This window comes from Charadrius vociferus, unplaced genomic scaffold, assembly GCF_000708025.1.
Source record: "Charadrius vociferus isolate BGI_N301 unplaced genomic scaffold, ASM70802v2 scaffold385, whole genome shotgun sequence".
Classification (NCBI taxonomy): Eukaryota; Metazoa; Chordata; class Aves; order Charadriiformes; family Charadriidae; genus Charadrius; species Charadrius vociferus.
In genome coordinates, this window is record NW_009648925.1 from 7,756,550 (window position 1) to 7,775,431 (window position 18,882).

General features: G+C 44.8%; 1 protein-coding gene across 1 annotated transcript in view; it reads left to right on the forward strand.

The window, feature by feature from the left end:
• Positions 1-8,694: 8,694 nt before the first annotated feature.
• The window catches only part of SMARCAL1 (SWI/SNF related, matrix associated, actin dependent regulator of chromatin, subfamily a-like 1), a 36,970-nt gene continuing 26,782 nt past the window's right edge, over positions 8,695-18,882 (forward strand). The window contains exons 1-5 of the mRNA XM_009887333.1: positions 8,695-9,574; positions 10,254-10,304; positions 13,038-13,298; positions 14,480-14,530; positions 18,382-18,562. Coding sequence (XP_009885635.1) covers positions 8,704-9,574; positions 10,254-10,304; positions 13,038-13,298; positions 14,480-14,530; positions 18,382-18,562 — 1,415 coding nt within the window. The 5' untranslated portion in view covers positions 8,695-8,703. The remainder of the gene's footprint in view (positions 9,575-10,253; positions 10,305-13,037; positions 13,299-14,479; positions 14,531-18,381; positions 18,563-18,882) is intronic.

An 18,882-nucleotide genomic window follows, 5' to 3' on the forward strand; every position in this document is an offset into this window, starting at 1 on the left:
ACAGCTTTCAGCCCTTATCAACCTAAGCTAAACACAGGCCAAGAAGGTACTGGCAGAAGACTCCCAATTCATCAACGACTTCTGAAGCATTTCTGTCCTCAGCAATAGCAGCGTAATCTTAGATTAACATATTAAATCATGAATCCAGAAAATAACTCTATCAGCAAAGATATATATTTGCATATGCACAAGTATGTGTACATGTATAAACTCAATGTGTGCACTGTCTGTGTATGTGTGCACCCTCGCATGACAAGAGATCCAATCAGACTACTCTTGCACTTTGTTTCTTGCCTAATAAAGAGCCAGGGAGCAACCACTGAATCTGAAAGATGGAAAATGTCAAATAGACCATCAAGAATAATTGTTGTTACAATGTATGATCAGCAAGTGAAACATATTCCCTCAAGATATCACCCAGGATCAAACTGTGCATTTTATAGTGAACAGCTATGCGATAATCCCATGATCTACCACCTAAACCGTGGATCTGTTCCCTGGTACAGACAAAAGAAAGGATTCAGTGGACAACCATGCTGAACGGGTCGAATACTTCCTTTATTCTTGAATAATGAAACTAAATCTCATAGTCTTTTATTGTTGTAACTCTTGTGTTTTGTAATCCTTTTTACTGGACAGAAATATTCCAAACAACGCTAGTTTCTCGAGTCCCAGAAGTTACAACTGAGCTTAGACAAACTTTTGAAGCCCTCAAACCATGACAAGAGTGAACTTTCTGTGGATCCTTCTCAGGGTCTCAGGATCCTTGTGGAACCTTTCTCAGGGTGAGGTAAGACCTGTGCTCACAATGTTACACAAAACTGGTTTCTTAGATCAAATGCGAGACTTTAATTGAACTTGGACATACTCCATTACATGACAAACACTAAACCCACCACTTGTTGTACAATGTATAATGTCTATGTTTAGTTATAGCCCTACTGGTGAAAGGACAACTCTTTTTATTCACCTGTAAAAAACCCTGCATGCCTATGCCACCATAGGAATAAAAAAAAATTAATTGCACTACCTGTCCCTTAAGCTATTCATGCCACTTCCTTCTCCCCCACCACCTTATATTAAGCCTTTTGAAGCTGAAAGTGGCTGTAAATCTCTCTAAATGCCAGAGGACCATTTTGCTAAAACATTATCCATCTTAACATCATGTCAGATTTCTGAATGAGAATGACTTCTTTGGTGGGAACAGGCTTATAACTTATACTGTTTCTCATTTCCTGAAGCACTGGAATTGTGCTGCTCCCTAATGTTATTTTATTAAGATGCGATTTGTCATCATATTGCTGAAAACAAGATAAAATGCAGGCTAATTAAATTCCTTATTTAACTTGATGAGCATCTGCTTTCTGTAGTCACATTCTTTTAAACAGAACCTTTGTAGCTGCTTCTCAGGATCTGGCTATCACGATTTTTACCGTGATCAAAATGGGGAAATACCCCCCCCTAACTAAAGGCGCGTGCATTCCCACTGCCTGTGACCCTTGTTATTTATAATGAGAGACACAGAGCACCACCCAGGCAGACTGCAGCAGCGCCTCGCGAGCGTGCTGCCCTGACACTTCAAGAGCACTCCCTGTTGTGGAATAATTGCTATCCCAAGGAGCCCAGTGGAAGCCACTGAGACAAGCTGGTAGCAAAATACTGCAGCTGACAGCAAGTGTTTTCTAGATCAGGCTGCTATACAAAGTATAACAAACAAATCACCTTGTGACTTCCCCCTTCCGCAGCAGATGAGACTCCCAACATAAAGAAAAATATCTCTGTTGAAGGAGGTGGCTTAACAAGCTTAAGCACACACTTCAGGTTAAGCCTGTGCTTAAGTGTGCTGTTTGCCAAGGCCAGATTGTGGCTCACTTTCCATGCACTGCATTCATGGAGGTTTCTAAGATGAGAGCAACCTTTCTGCATCATTGGGTGAGAGAAGACTAAGGCAGAGGAGAGTCCTGGACTGAGTCCACATTCCTAATTAAAGCAGTTGTCTTATGCTGCTCTCATCTAAGTCATGGCAGAGGATGGCAAACAGTTGTATCAGAATGCACTTTAAGCTCATGGGTTGAGCATGCCACAACCCTGGGTCTGCCTCTTGGAAAATCCCTTGGCATCAGACTTTGCATCCCACAGAAGTCCAGAGCTGCTCTACCAGCTCCTCTTGGTCCTGGGTATGCTTTGAGATCCTCCAAGGAGAGATAGTGCTCCTGTGCAAGAGCAAAAGACCATTAATATTACATTGGTGGTTAATTATTTAACATCAGCGACTTCTGATGCTCCTGTTTAAAGGATTTCTCCATATCTCTGGGTCTGTCATGCACCAAGAAAAGAACGGGCAGAGAACCGTAGCTGGCTTTAACAAAAGGATCTCAAAAGTTGGCTTCATGTCAATACTAAGGCCATAGGATTAGCTGCTTATTCTGAGTTTGAAAACCAGACCAGTAATTTAAGCTCCAGAATAGAACTTGGAATGCAACTTTGGTTTGTTTAACCTGGTTTCCTAAGGAAATAAAGCTTATGCAGTTAAATTCTCTGCGTGTGCACGCAAGCTTTTCCTTCTAACTTCGCACCCATCTGTCAGTTCAGCCATGTTTCACCAAGATGAAGTTTTGTTCAGCATCTGGACAAAAAGAAAACCAGTTGTGTAGAGCAGAGGGATGTGCTCCGCCCTGAACTCAAACATATTATAAGACATTGGAGAGTCCACATTGCTAGTGCCCTCACCCCAGCTGGATCACAGCTCACGTTGCGTTAAATGCTGGCGACACAGAAGCCCTGGAAACACTGTTTGCATCTCAATGTAGGATGTGGTGGGTTTTGGTTGTTTTTTTTTTTTCCTGTTTTAAATCTTTGTTCTGAGTGCCAATGAACTGCCCCCCACACCTGGGCTGCATCGTATAAAAGATCAAGACTCGGCTCAGCCTTGCAGCAGTCCTGTGAGCGTGGCAGCAGCTTGGCAGCGAAGCGGAGGCCATGTGCTGTGCAGACCATTGCTCTGGACTGGAGCTGTGGAGAGGAATCCAGCCAAGAAGGACAGAAGGCAGAAAAGAGACCCTGCAATCTGTTGGAGGGGTTGTACTATAAACAAGAGCAGGAAGGCTTCAGTGTGCCAGGGAAGAACAAGCTGTGTAGATAAGAGAGGCTGCTTCAAAAGAGTGGAGGGTGACTAATTTTCCTTGCACCGGGTGGCCAAAGAGCAGGAAAAAAAGAAGTGGTCTTCACTGAGCTGGCAGTCAGAGGAGGGGAGAAACCTTCTCATGCTAGAAAAGCTCACAGAAAAGCCTCTGCAGGTCCTCTTTCATCAGAGTTTCAAGGGCAGCTGGATTCAGCAAACTCCAAATTTTGTCTTTGGTGCTACAAAGATGCTTGGAGAAAGGGCCTGATTCAGAGTCGACTTGTGGTAGTAACTGGGCTGTCAAATGGGCCAGCAGGCCACGGTCCTTGGTGTGCAGAGGGAAGCAGAGGGGATTAACAGCTGTCTGACAAAAGAAATCCCGGGGAAACGGGTACAAAGGGGGATGCAGGGTCAGCTACTGTGCCCAGGTCCAGCCCCAAACCCAAGCACCTCCTGTCCCTCTGAACCTGTGGCTCTGGTTCCCCATGAAGATTGCAACCCTGCAGCCCAGAGAAGACAGGTACTGTACATACTATTCAGACCAGACCACAGGAGCCCACACAAAAGGGTTTTCCCAATCAGAAAGAGCTCTGCCAGTCCAGGGGCCTTTCTTTGACCCTCCTGCCCCAAGAACGGCCCTGAGGAGCAGACCTGCATGTCCCCAATCCAGCCACTTGACTGGTTTTAGCTGTGAAAGAACTTATAAGGCTCATGAGCAAGGGATTAATTTCTTTTAGAAGGTGCAACTGTAAGTTCTCCACAGCTGGTCAAAGACTGGCACATTTGGGCACTGGTAATGGTGTCTCTGAGCTCAGTGTGGGCTACCAAACCCCTCCAAGAAGCTGGGGCATCGAAGGGCTATTAGCCTGGGCTGATTTCCAGTTGTCTGCTGGATGGCCGTGCTACACCCAGCAGTTCTGCATGCAATTCAGCCCCAGCAGAGAGTGCAGGCTGGCCACACATCCGGGATGAAGGCAGCCTGCTCTGCCCACGTGGAGAACCAAAAAGGTGTGTTGGCAAGGTGGTGGAGTGGAGTGAATACATTCAGCATGACAGCAGTAGGACCTCCTAGGAGTAGCTCAAAACCCCTCCAAGGACAATCCATGAGATTCCAGAACACCTCTGGGGTCTTGGGTTGCCTGTATTTTAGATATTAGTTCTTGCTTATACAAGATGTATGACACATGGCGAGGCAGTTCTGTCCTCATTTGGGAGCCAGCAGTCAGGACCAGCCCAGCCCATGAGAGGATCTTTAGAGCACGATCCAAGTGCTGGGAAGATCCCGGTAAGAACAGCACTGAGAACCCCATTTCCTTATGTTTTTCCACCGATGGGAGCATTTCTTCAGAATTGGGTGAACCATTTCCTCCCCAGCAGATCTGGGGTGTGCTAACCCTCCCCAGTCCTCCCATAATTTCCGTACTGCATCTCTGCTCCCTGACCCAGTATGTGAAGAGTGAGTCCAAGCCGCTGCTGGAAACATGTTCTGACTGAAAGGACACCTGGAGTGCTACCAGCAAACTGCTCACAAACGGCCTCTCATTTTGTAGGTCTGTTCTCTGCATGGCTGGGCTGTTCCTTGTGCCTTGCTGAAGTTGTGCCATATGGAGCAAATGCTTCAACGTCTGTCTGTGTGTCTGCCTGACCGTGCAACCCAAGAGTTCTCTGCAAACAATGCTCCGCTGTCATCGTTTGTGCGAGCTGGGGACAGTCCCCGATAGGGGCTTTTCTCCACTTTTCCCAAGTTGGTCCTGTCCCATCCCCCCCCACCCCGATCTCCCAAAGCATAAGGAGCCATCACCAGAGACCTGGAACTGGATAGCTGCTGAGGGGGGAGAAGGTGGCTGGAAACAGTTGCAGGGTTATGCTCTGCGTGTTCTCTCTCTCCCTCCCCCATATGTGACACTGGGATCTGGTTTAGCTTTGGGCAGTTAAAAGTGTGACAAGGAGGAGAAAAAAAAGGTCTCTCCTCTGTTCCTTTTCCTCTCTGCTGCGCAGCCAGCTGGACTTTGCTGGCTTGCAGAGGAAGAGAGGGCAATGGCAGAGGATCCTAATGGGGACCACAGGGCTGAGTATCCTTTCATAGCAAACCCACTCTGAAGTGAGGGGGCCTGGAATGTGGAAAAAGGTTCGACTTTTACTCTTTTTCTTAAGAGAAGCTGGGACAAAACGCTGGACCCGGACGGCTCCTCAGCCCTGTGGTTTTCTTTAAAAGCAGCGTGTTTGTGAGCACCTGTGTGCACGTGGCGTGCTCAGGTCTGTGCGTGTGCAATTTCCAGGCGAGTAACAGCACTCCCAGGGCTGTGCTGTGTGTGAAGTCGCACCTCGTTCTTGCTCCCTGCCTTGTTTTTCTCGGGCTGACGAGCTCCTGACTAATGGCAGTCACTGCTGCTTAATCAGGAAGCAATTTAAGGATAACCTTTTCTAATTAACCAGCAGAGAGAAGAATGAATAAACTGTGAAACAGCCAGCTGGCTTTGGTGTCCCCAGCCAAAGGGTCTGTCAGGTGGGAGAAAATGGCATCTGGGGACAGGGATGGTGGCTCCAGACCTGCCACTGGGCGGGGTAGTGAAAGTCAGAGATGGGAGGGGGTTACAGTGCCTTGTCTTTGCTTTCTCCCCAGGTATCGCTTTGGTCACGCACATGGGGATCATGACTGTCCAGGAAGGGCAGCTTGATATGTATAATCAAGCCCCATGTATAACTTCAGAACTTTGATGCAAATATGAGTAATTACCTTATTATGAAGGTGTTCACAAAATCATAAAACAGCCCAGGTTGGATGGGACCTCGAAAGATCATCTGGTCCAACCTTTTGTGGGAAAGGGAGCCTAGATGACATTATCTAACACCCTGTCCAATTGCATCTTGAAAACCTCCAGTGATAGGGACCACACCATGTCCCTGGGGAGGTTGTTCCGTCGACTGATCGTTCTCAATATAAAAATTTTCTTTCTTATATCAAGTGCAACTTACTGAACAGCACGGGGCTCAGTATCGATCCCCGAGGGACCCCACTTGTGACAGGCTGCCAACCTGAGTAAAACCCATCGATCGCTGCCTTCTGCAAGTGCCTGTGAGCCCCTTTCCCACCCATCTCACAGACCACCCCTCCAGTCTGTATCCAGCCGGTTCCTGTAGGAGGAGGCTGTGCAAAACAGTGTCCGATGCTTGGCTAAAGTCCAGGTAAACAACACACAGAAAATATTATTTTGTTGTAGAAGACGACCGGGTTAGTCTGGCATGATTTGCCTTTGGTAAATCCGTGCTGGCTGTTCCCAATCACCTGCTTCATTTGGTTTGTGACAGTTTCTAGGAGGATTTGCTTTTTCCCAGGGACTGGTGTAAGATTAATGGGCCTGTGATTTCCTGGGCCCTGTTTTGGGCTATTCTTATAGCTCGTTCTCACATTTGCCCTCTTCCAGTCCCCCCCGTCTCCACCACTTTTCAAAGACTACAGGCAGAGGCCTCGCACCAATGTCAGCCACTGCTCTTAACACCCTGGGATGGATTTCCTCCTCACTGCTCACAACAGCTTTTTCATCCTTTCTCATTCATTACCTCTGTTTGTTTTTTTTTTTTTTTTTTTAATTCCTCACGCATCGTCACTCATTCAAAATGAGCCACACGCTTTGGTGTGCCACACACCAGAGGCAGCCGGTGAGGGAGCCCTACCGCGGCACTGGGTGCTATCCGGGGCAAAACCTCAGCCCGTGGTCCCGAACCACGCATGTGGGCCTGAGCCAAACCCCTGCGAGGGTGGCGGGGGCGGCCTCCCACCCCCCGACGCCCACAGCGACAACGCGCAGCTCTCGACGCCCTTAAGATGGCGCCGCGAGGGGAAGACTACATTTCCCAGCGTGCCGAGCGCCCCCGCGCCGAGGCTGCGTTCCCGGCATGCTGCGCGCTGCCGCCCGCGTGATGCCAGCGGGCGGTAGAGCGGGGTCTGCTGGGAGTTGTAGTCTGCGCCGTTGCGCGCCCTTCGGCGGCGTACCGGGCCTCTGCCAGCCGGTGGGTGTGTGGGCCTGTGGCGAAGGGAAGGCGGCCGGGCCGCGGCTGAGCGCAGGGCGGGCTGCAGCGGAGCCCCCGGGAACCAAGGAAGGATCGCGGCCTGTGGCGTGGCTCCTGGGCCCTGGTGGGGTGCGGTAGTGCTGGGCCCTTGGGGAGGGGCGGGTGGTCGTTGAGGACGGCGGGGGACCTCTGTGGGGTGGGAGCCGGGCCCTCCGGGGGGTTTGGGACAGGGCAGTGTGGTGCCTGGGAGAGAAGCGGGGAAGGGAGTGAGCCCCGCTTCTTACCGGGCGGTGAGCAAAGTTGGTCTCAGTGCTGGAGGAGGTGGGCGGCCCCCGGGGGGTAAGGCAGGGAGGAGATGGAGTGAGGCCAGCTCCAGGGAGATGCGGTGGGAGCTAAGTCCTCGCTCTCATCAGAAGGTCCTTGGCCTGCAGGTGGACCTTTCTCAAGGAAGGAGCTGACTCTGCCCTTTGGGGTTGAATATCTATCTCCTACATGCTGTGAGATGCCCAAGAACTGGAAGGTGATCAGGAAAGATGGGGTGTTGTCCCGTCTTTGCTGTTAGGTACCAGAAATATGAAACGCTTCGACACAAGATTGTGCAGAGATGCATTGCCTTGCCTGCATTTGCCTTTGCAGGCATGGCTTGGCTATTTTCAGTTCTGCTGGGTTTTGCAGAGAAGAGTGCTCAGAACTGTAACTGAATTAGGATTTTCTCCTTTTTCCATATATGTTATCTATGTGGGACTGGCATGCATAGCCCCAGCAGTGGTTGTTAGTATCTGCTTGCTGATAATGGCTCGGCATTGGTCTGACAGCCTTACTGTACTACTGGGTTTTTGTGTAGGATCAGTTACAGTAGTAGTCACTAATTATACTGAGTTGTCAATACAATAAATGTTTTTTGGGGGGAACAGAGTTGAAACTTCCTATCTCTTACTGCCTTTTTTTTTTTTTTTTCAGACTGGTTTTCATTCCTGTAAAGAAGCAGGTACCTCTGTGATTAATTTCCAATGCAGTCTTGATTCAGATTTATTGTTTGTTGAAGATGTCATCAGGCCTTACAGAGGAACAAAAGAGAAGAATTGAAGAGAACCGCCAGAAGGCTTTGGCTAGGAGAGCAGAGAGGCTAGCAGCCCAGAGAGGTGGGCAGGTGGGGATCGCTGGACCTCAGGTGAAAGAACAGAGTCCAGGCAATTGGGGAAACTTGAAGCAAGAAAACAATCATGTCAGGTTCATTAGCCAGCACCAACAGAATCCAAACAGTCCTGCGGAGCAGAAGAGCTATCTCCAAAAAGATTATAATCATTACATTGCAAACCAACAGATGGCTGGTTCACATGGAGAGCCTTACTGTACTACTGGGTTTTTGTGTAGGATCAGTTACAGTAGTAGTCACTAATTATACTGAGTTGTCAATACAATAAATGTTTTGGAGGGGGGACAGAGTTGAAACTTCCTATCTCTTACTGCCTTTTTTTTTTTTCAGACTGGTTTTCATTCCTGTAAAGAAGCAGGTGCCTCTGTGATTAATTTCCAATGCAGTCTTGATTCAGATTTATTGTTTGTTGAAGATGTCATCAGGCCTTACAGAGGAACAAAAGAGAAGAATTGAAGAGAACCGCCAGAAGGCTTTGGCTAGGAGAGCAGAGAGGCTAGCAGCCCAGAGAGGTGGGCAGGTGGGGATCGCTGGACCTCAGGTGAAAGAACAGAGTCCAGGCAATTGGGGAAACTTGAAGCAAGAAAACAATCATGTCGGGTTCATTAGCCAGCACCAACAGAATCCAAACAGTCCTGCGGAGCAGAAGAGCTATCTCCAAAAAGATTATAATCATTACATTGCAAACCAACAGATGGCTGGTTCACATGGAGAGCAACAAAAGAATTGTTCAGCGGACTCGGAACAAGCAAGTGGCATTAAGCAGTTCCCTACGACGATCCCAAATTCTCTGAGTTATTCCCATAAACATTACTTGGATGCTGGTGGTCAGGAACACGGACAACAAGCTTTAATTAATCTTGATACATTCCAGCAGCCCAAATGCTACCCAGCTTTCAAAAACCCTACAGAACCATCTCATCCTAGATTAATTGATAACGGGCACCCTGACAGTACTAAAAATTTACAAAGTCAGAACAAATCTGCCATAAAATATGTTTCACCACCAAGCAGTGCTACCCTGAGTGATTCAGAAGTGCTGATAAACACAAGCAGACCAACGGAAAGAGAGGGGGGAGGTGGTGCCTCTCAGGCCAGTGGTAGGATGCAGAAGCTGACCAGCTCTGCTGGTACAGGCTCTACATTTGAAGCTGCCTCTTGCAAGAAAGCAAATAATGTTACAAAAGGAAAATGTGTGAAATACGGAGAAGACCGGTTCCAGGTTGAAATAGGGTATAATGCTGAGCTTATTGCTGTATTTAAGAAGATACCAAGCAAAAGCTATGGTAAGGATTGATTGCTGTTATCTCTTTTATGTTAGATTCAAGTTTCAGTGTCTGCTGGAATTGTAGTTGCTAGATGGTCTTAGCAGTACAGCTATTGCTGGAATGGAATATGTGGTATTAATGGGGGATTGGACAAGTAAAGACAGCTGAAATTGGAAAGAAGTTCTAGGCATAAATAGCTTGATCTTGGGTTTAGCTGAGAAATCAGAAGCCCTGCTTTATGAACAGTCCTCTAAAGTTTAGTGACAGCAGCTGGTCAGAGTCTTTTGGGAGTGAAGGAAGGGAAGTTATTCATAAAGTGGTATGGGAAAATGGGTCACTTCAGCTGTAGTTCAGGGTTGATGAGCTGATTCTGTTAACTGGGTTACTGAGAGAAGTGGAGTCTCCACCTTTTGGCTTGCTGCTGATCTTTTCTCCATGCCTGTATTTGTTATATTCTACTTTTGTTCCCCCCATGTGTTGCTGCTCCCTGTGAACGGCTGCTGCATTCTTCTTGTCTTAGTATTGATATGTCCTATGGCTTTTTTGGTGTCACGTAGCTCTAAACCCGGGCATGCTGATTTTCAGATGTGTGTGAAAAAGTTAGCATGAGTAGAATGAATTCTATCTTGCCTCATGTCAACATTTCACAACACCGCTTTTTTCTACCCCAAATGATTCATATTCTGCCCTATTTTAGATCCTGCTATGAAAAAATGGAATTTCAGCCTGGAAGATTACAGTAGTTTCAGTAAGTAAATGGGTTGTTGAATGGTAAAAAAGGATCCAAGTCTTGACCCCCTTCCTCTGCCTTCCATAATTATTATTTAGCTTTGTTATTGTCTGGAGTAATAAAAGTAGTGCTACTCAAACATAACACCCATCTTTTAGGCATCTAGCTCATAACTTTTTTCTGACACTTTGTAATTGATTAGAAATAACTTGATTTTTCCTGTAATCTAAATGCCAAGCATAGGTTTAACTTTTTCTGCCATTGCTGAATCTTTCAGCAACCAACAAGCCTAATCATAGGAAAAAATATCTGCTGTGCAGGTACTTCATACGAGTCTGTACTGAGAACTGAGGGTGTTTCACTGGATAATGCTTAATTTCTAGGTCCATTCATGTACGTTCTTTTTAAACAGCTTTTTTGGTTGGTTTTTCTTACATTTTTTCCTGTTAATTTTGGGTGTCAGAAAAGGAAAAAGGGTAATTCTGTAGGGCTTTGAGTGAGACTGAAAATTAAGTTGCCTTTTTTTGGCATAAAAAGGATGGTTTTATCTTCTTTTTTTTTCTCCTGTCATTTTGTTCTGGAAAGATTGAGAGATGATAGAGGCAAACACTTCAGGTAAGCTTTTCAAAAGCGCATTGTATTGAAGCGAGTGATAAATCACTATTGATTTCAGTGGGAACAGAATTAGGCCTGTGTTGAGCACTTTGAAAAACCCACAGCTGAGTGCTGGTATTTTAGCTTCCCATGTGGGTTGCCACACATTTATAATTTAAATGCTACTGGTTTGCTTGAAGTGTATCAAGTACAGATGAGAGCAGAGTCTCCGCACCAAGGAGCTTGCAAATGAAGAAGATGGTTTTTAGAAGTGACGCTTTTTTTCTTAAAGCTATCAAATGTATGAGTTCTCTGTGGAAAGTTTCTGTTGACATGTGAAGACAATATGTGATCAACATTGGGCAATGACAGCAGGGGAAAACATACTCTAAGGAAAGGGAACTGACTTAATAGGGCCTTGGTTTGAAGTCTTGTAAGTGTAAAAACAATTCTTTTCAAACTTCCCACTGTTAATTTTGTTCTTCTGAATAATGTTGTCCTGTATTACACTTTTCATTTGTACTATAAATTAAACATGCTGTCAAGACCAGAAACAGTTATTGAAATAAAAGGTTAAAATATGGGATGGGTTTGGTTTTTTTTCCAGTTTCTTTCAGTATTAGTTGTAGAGATGAGCTCTAACTATGTAATGCTAAAACAGCAGCATCTGAACTCTTTTGCTTGGTGCATTGGGAGGAGAAAGTCTAAATTGGTGGTTTCCTAGTTCTCCGCTTTAAAAATTACTTTCACTTGATGCTTTTAAACTTCTTCTTTGGACTAGAAATCTCAAATGCTTGGGTTTGTTCTGGAAGTCACTTTTTAAAAATAAAGTTGGTTGAAATCCAAATGGCTTACTAACTGGTTAGGAAGAAAGTATCTGAATTTGTTTCTTTCTCACTTTTTTTTTTTCCCTTTTCAAATCTTAACCACTGAACTTAAATTCGTTTAAGTTGTTGTTGCATATCAGTAAGCTGGACTATTTGAAAAGAAGCAGGGTGGATCATGGTGTGCAGCTTGACCCTCGAAAGAATAGATTCACCTGGATTTACTCTAAAGAGCTACTGGATCAGGGAGGTTGCTTCTCTTTATAAATACATGGAGGCAGAATATACTTAGTGTTCACCTGCTCTTGAGTCTGACAGACTCTGGAGATGCCAGTGAATACTCGTGTTGCTGTAATACCTATGAGTTGGAGTCTTAGGGATAAATTTGTTATTTTGACGCTGTAAAAATACAAGAAAAAAAGGTTCTTGTTGAGTAACCATCACGGTTCAGCTGTAATAATAAGGACAACATACGGGTATAGATTGGCAGAGACACACAGGAAAAAGTGGAATGTTTATTAGTGTGGATAGCTGTGGTGTCAGGCTAACAGCTGTAACATGCTGTGTCCCTTTTCTCCTCATGCCCTGGCCTTGTGAGAGAGGTGGTTGCTAGTGATTACTAAAATAGGAGTGCAGATGGCTTGGAGAAAGTACAAGTCTAACTGAAAGACAGGGTAGAATAAAGGGTGATGGACTTAAATTGTAACAAAGGGGATTCAGGGGTTGGGACTAGATTCCATCCTGATATCTTTCCTACAGTATTGTGAATATACAGCATTTCTCCTAGATGAGATTGCATATCAGATATTGACATGAGGCAGGAGGCAGATATTTTTAGATCTTTCTCCTTTGCTGTTTGCAGAAGTACCTTCCCATCTTTTCAGGCACATACTATTGATCACCATGCGCTTGTCCCTGCAACTTTGTAAGTGAAAATGCTCTATGACTGTGTGCAATTTACCTGCTGAGTGTGGTTCTGCAGACTGCCTGCCCTGGCCTAGTGAGCCATGGTTTGGGGTTGCTGACAGAGGGAGAGCCTAATGCAGTGACAGTGCTGGACAGGCCCTTGTTCACCTGCTGTCACGTGTTCCCTCTGCCCTGCTGTATTCTCTGCGGAAAATCCCACCAACCTGCTCTTCCAGGCCTGACTTTATTCTTTGTCCCTGTGAGCGAGAGCAGGGAATCATTGTTCTGTTCCTTTTAAACTTGAAGGTGTATAGTTTGTTTGTCATCCTCTTGTCCCTTCTCTTCCCAAAGCATCCTGTGTATCTTTAGTTTATCTGTGTTCTTTGTTATTAATTCTTTTCTCTATATCTCATGCTTTTCTCCCTAGTGGAAGCAGCAAATCAACTTCAGTCAGTAATTCTGGCACCACTGGAAGGAGAAAATGCAGTTAACTTGGCATCAAACTCTCATTTCATTGGCAGTAGGGTTGATATGAAATCCCTCTTGAAGATGTGTAAGAATTGGAAGAAACCCTCGGCCCTTGTCAAAGGGAAGTGCATGCTGATCTCTCGCTTGCGGTTTGAGGTTGATATTGGGTATTCTGCAGAAGTGATTGGAGTGTTCAAACAGATGGATTCCAGAAATTATGGTGAGTCTCTGGTTGTCTCTTCTTTATTCTAATAGGGTTGTTGGGACTGCTCTTGGAGTGCTGTGAATGCTTCAGAGGAGAGAAGTACACCTCTCTGAAATAACATAAGAGGATGCGCTTTTGGTGAAGATTTTGAGAGCTCCTGTAGTTCTGGTATAGTGCTGTATCTGTGTCCTGCACTTTACTCCATGCCACAACATGTCCTGAGCCTTCTGGGCCTATTAGCCAAGGTGATATTTCAAGACTCTGCATGATTACATTTACTGTTCAAGTGGGATGCGCTGATAATTTGCCAGCAGTATGGAGGCCATACATAAGTTCTTGTCTTTATTACCAAATGCGGTTGGACATTCTCATATTTCTCCTGCCTTACTGTGGTGTATAATCGCTGCAAGCGCCTGAGCAGATTGAGTTTACCAGCAGCTTTACAGATGTTTTTGAGGCAAGTGGAACTATAGAGCACTTCTTATGTTGGCATTCAGATTTCAATGGTGAATATCGTTTTTCCCACCAGTAATGTGGGAATGAGGCACAGAGTGATGAGATGACCCGCGCCGTGTCACAGCAGGTCAGTGACAGCATGGGGAACAAATCCAGGAGCTCTTGTTCTTTGGGCCGGGCCCCACGTGGCTCATTGGGTCTTCAGCTGACTCTGAACTCACTCTACCTTCCCTGAAAACTGTAGGCAGGTGCTGCCCAGGGATAAACCTGCCTGACAAGTCTAGCATTCATGTTACATTTTGGGTATTGATAAATCGAGGAATTTCCTCTGTACCATCCTGAGCACGTCATCTGTAGGGTACGGAGGTACAATTGAAAATGATTGTGTTACTAACTGAAGTCAGAGTTTGTTGGTTAACAAATAGGAATCTTCACATATATTCTTCATCCCTTCTTGCAGTGAAAAGAAAGTAGTTGCCAAAATCCTAGAGCAGGTGGGCTCATTACCATTGTTCATGAGAGGAGCTGCCCTTGGCTTACTCTGGTGATACCACCACTTCTGGGTGTGTGCTCATATGTTTTCTTCAAACTGTTTGCTTGACATCAAAGCAAACAGAGGAGAATTGATTGCTGGACAAGAATTCTTTTAGGATATGGATGGGTAGCCATGTTCTTATGGACAGACAATTCAATCTTTTTTTAAAAGAGACTTACGACAGTGTTTGTTGTAACTGTTGCAGATATGAACACCAGAAAGTGGAATTTCCTGCTGGAGGACTATCCCAAACTGAGTGAGTAGTTGCATTTTCCTGGCTAGGGCTATTTTCTCTGGAGGCAAATGAATTCTAACTTAATTTCTTGGGCTAAGCCTTTTGACTCTGGGGAAATAAGTTGCTAACGAACCATGAAGCAGGTGTCTTCCTGTTTTGTCAGACGTTTACACTGTTTGCCCAGACTCAAAACTTTATAAGTGTTATTCATGGCAGTCCTTTAGTGGCCATTGGGTGGTAGCTCTGTTTTGTCAGATTCTGCACTGAATTTCTGTGCAGTTTGTTATAGCGCATGTGTGTATTTACTATCACAAAGGTATTTTTATTGCTTATAAGGTACAGCAGCTCTGCTTGAACTAAAGAGCGGCAGGAGAATGGATTCCTCTATTCCCACTTGCCCAATTTGAAGAAATTAGCACGATGGCTGGCAGGCCTTTCTGTCCTTACAGAAATTCTGTCTTACTGACTCTTTTTAGCTGTGCTCTCCTTGTCCTCAGTGCCAGCCTGCCTTGCTCCCTTTTGTGTCTATATCAATTCATAAACTGGCACAGTCACCACTTGCTTAGAAAACAAACATGTATCAGGCTGTTTTACTTCCATTTCTTCCTTTTAGTTTACTACAAGATTTAAGTAGTGTGCACAGCGTTGTGCTATTTCATTTCACACCCAGCAAATTTTGTTTTTCAGGTCAGAGCACTAGGTTTTCAAGTCAACTGATGATTTCTGTAACATCCAGTTCACCCACAGTTACAGTCTGGGTGGTGACTGGCTAGCTGTTCAGCCTCACATGTTACTGCTGGTAATAATGGCTCAACAACTGTTGAGTTTTTGATTGATGTATGAGGCAGGTTAGAATGCAGGTTGCTTCCATAGCTGATTTTGAGGCAAACAAGAGCTGCTTGTTTCTCTTGCAGAAGTGTGCAGATCTGCTTGAAGCAGAAGCATTCTCCTTGAAGCAGAATTTCATACTCTACTAAAATGCTTTGGTGCTGGTTGATGGATGCTTAAAAGAAAGCTTGGCAAAAAAACCTCTTTTTAAGAGGGCATAGTATTTTTCCTTGCAAGTGGAATCTAAATGCAAAGTGTTGCTACAATGTTCATTTCATTGTAGAAGTTGACCAGTAGACTCCTGTGCAATGCATCTGTGCAATACTGGTGAAACTATGACCCACTGAAGTGAAATGTAGAAATGTGGATTGTTGTTTTGTTCTTTTTTTTTTTTTTTGAAAAAAAAGCATGCCACTTTGCAGAATAACCCAGTCTCAGCAGCACATCTGCTTCTTAGTTTTTTATGTTTAGATAAGCTTATGGAGTGCTTTGAGATTTGCATTACACAAGTCCCAAGTATTAAATAATTATCATCCCAGTCAGCCTGTTGTATTTGCCTCGGTACTCATGTGAGGGTATGCGGCTGTGGCATTTGATTGGCATAAGCTTCAGAGAGATAATAAGCAAGGTGCTCTACACATGTCCTTAGAAAGTGTGAATGAGTGTTTCAGAGCTGAAATGCTGCTGCTCAGAGTAGTTTTTCTCCAGTATGGGCTCCTGCTTCCATGGGATACCAAAGAACGTTTAATAATTGAGTATCTGGATGCTCCTATGATGCATGCCTTAATAACATTAGTAATGGTTGTAGGGCTGAAAGCCACGTTGTAGAGGCTTGTAAGAATGCCAGGTCATGAAAGCAAGTGTGTCTTGGGGGAGAGTTAGGATACTTCAGGATTGCGATGTTGACAGGCCCTGATTTCAATGAGAGCTGATGATCTCTCTCAGTTTGCTAAAAGGGCCTTTTGTATGTGCAAAGGGCCTGATCCTGTAGCACACACTAAGCAGGCTGAGCAAACACATCGTCTCCCAGTCTGTCACTCCCCTGGCCACGCTAGCTGGCCGTTGTCTACATCGCATGAAGTATTCAGAATCCCACAGATTTAAGGAAAGCAAAAAGCGTTTCTCCGTGTATGTTCTTGCAGGGTGTAATTTGTGAGGGCATTTGAGGCTTCTAGCACGTGCCTTTTTGAGGAACAGCATTTGCTTTGTGCTTGTGCATTTACCTACGTCAAAATAAAAAAAAAAAAAGTATTTAAAAGGCTGGTTGCCATTTCCAGCAGAGATATCTGTTAGCTGGGAACTGTTTGTAGAGGTTAATGTCTCTTTGCTTAGTTGCTCAGTCATCTTTATAGAAAGGTCACTTCAGTAAAAAATGTCTGTTGGATGAATCATGCTGGTGGCAGATATATCTTAATCACTCTCCCAGCTCATGTACAGAACAATAGCAACAGAATTATCAGTGAGCAAATTGTAGCAATTATGCTAACACATAGCTCAGTCTGTGAGTGTAATAACAAGCTTGTGCTGTACTTCGGGTGGAGAGGGTTCCTGCTATTGAAGAAGTATAAATTAAACTGGAGAGTTTAAAAAGTTTGGTCATTGCCCAACCACAAATGGAAATCTTTTCATATGTATATTTCTTGGAATTGCTTTCCCCCTTCATATGGCAGGGGTCCATCCCGCTGCTTTCCTCTTGGAGATAACTGAAATGAAAATACCTAACTGCATTCTGGAGGTGCATTTACTGCTGGTATAGTGAGTTCGTATTTCAGTTTGCATAGCTCTGGTTATTGTTGCAAACAGAGTTGTTTTATGTCTTCCTGACTTCATATACAAACCAACCACTAAATAAAAAAAAGATGCTTCCTGCAGTAAAGGGTCTGTGCACATGCATTTGTGTTCCTAGTATAGAGGTTTCTTTTGTTTCTCAGTCAGTGGTCAAAGATTGATTGCTAAACATGTTTTCATGGTCCCAGCTCACTGCATGTTTTAAACTAGTATTTGTTTTCATAGAAACTTACTGTTTGACTAAAAAGAAATACTTTTATCTTTTTGGGGTAAGATGGAGAGGCTACTGGGGGGGGCTGAAATAAGCTTGTCTAGGAGGAGAATTGCGCTGACACTTTGCTTGTTGCGTTGCATGAGTTGAAAAGATGAAGGCCCCAACATCTTTGTGTGATGGGGGCTGGGGATCCCTTTCATTTGACTGGAAAAGCTTTATGCTGCAGATAAAGTTGAGAGGCTTCATGGGTGAAACAAAAGTAGTGGTGAGGGACTCAAGTGGCTGCCTGTGAGCTGGTTCTGGCCCACAAGCTACTTCTGTCCAGGAGAACAGCAGCGGACACCAGCTGAGCAGGGAGTTGCTATTGGTACCATGTCCCTGAAGGATGGCTGTCAGAGTGCTGCTGATGGTTGTACCAGAGCAGTTTCTCTGAGGCTTGCAGCGTTCCCTGTTTTCTTATCCAAACATGGTAAATGAGGGGTGATAAAATGGAGGCAGAGCCAAACCTGTGTGAATTTGGGGAACAGGAGGAGAAGAGGGTTTTCAAAGCTGCAGATGTATTGTCTGCATTAGGTAACTGTGTCTCAGGTCACTCCTGATCACTGAGGGATGGTGGAGACCTCAGAGGTGTCTACATAATCCCAAGGTCAAGATGCCCCTGCCTTCTAGGCTTCAGGAGCTCTTTTGTTTGAATCCATGCTTTTATTTCTGAGTAAATTGTGCCCTAAGCTGCCCTCAGTGTGAATAATCCAGCTCCAGCTGTATTAGTAGCAATCATCTCTGAATGATGGCATCAGACTTTCAGGCTTTTTTATAACCAAGTCTAAATACAAGGGGAGGAGATGTGATTCATCATATGGTTCTGAAATAAACTTCAGGGAAGAGGCCAGGGCAACACCTGTGCATGATGCAGTGCTTTCTTGAGCTGTTTCAGGATAGGAAATAGTATTATTGATGAGGTTGAGAGTTGTGCCGTGACATCTGTAATGTAAATTGTGTGTATGTTGCCCATTTTGATAATAAACTGCTCTGTTCTTTGCAGTGGAAGTGTTACAGAGCCTTGTGTCTGTAGAAGTGGAGCCACTGCCCGAGGCAGTAATAAAAACCTTTGCTGCTCAAATACAGAGATCTACATCAGAGACAGACATTCCTGATGCTGACCTTTCAGTAGTGGACTCTGAAATTGTGACGAGCCTCATGCCCTTTCAGCGGGAAGGTGTGAAGTATGTCCTTTTTGCATGCTGTTAAGAGCTAGTCCTTGCCTAGAATTGTGTACTTTATATTGGTGCCCAGGCTGCATTCTCTTCAATTGAGGGCTCCACATTTCTCCAGAGTCTTGGACTGTTACGCTCTGTCACGCTGGGCTCTTGGTTGTTTGCTATGGTATGGTTTGTTTTATTGTTGGCGTTTTTTTTGTGGTGGGTTTTTTTTTTTTTTAGGGACACATTTATTCTGTTTCTAGCTAGAATTCATCATGAGTCAGGAGGAAAGTAGCATTTTGCTAGTCTCATCTCATAAAATTGTTCAAGTGATACATCTCTGA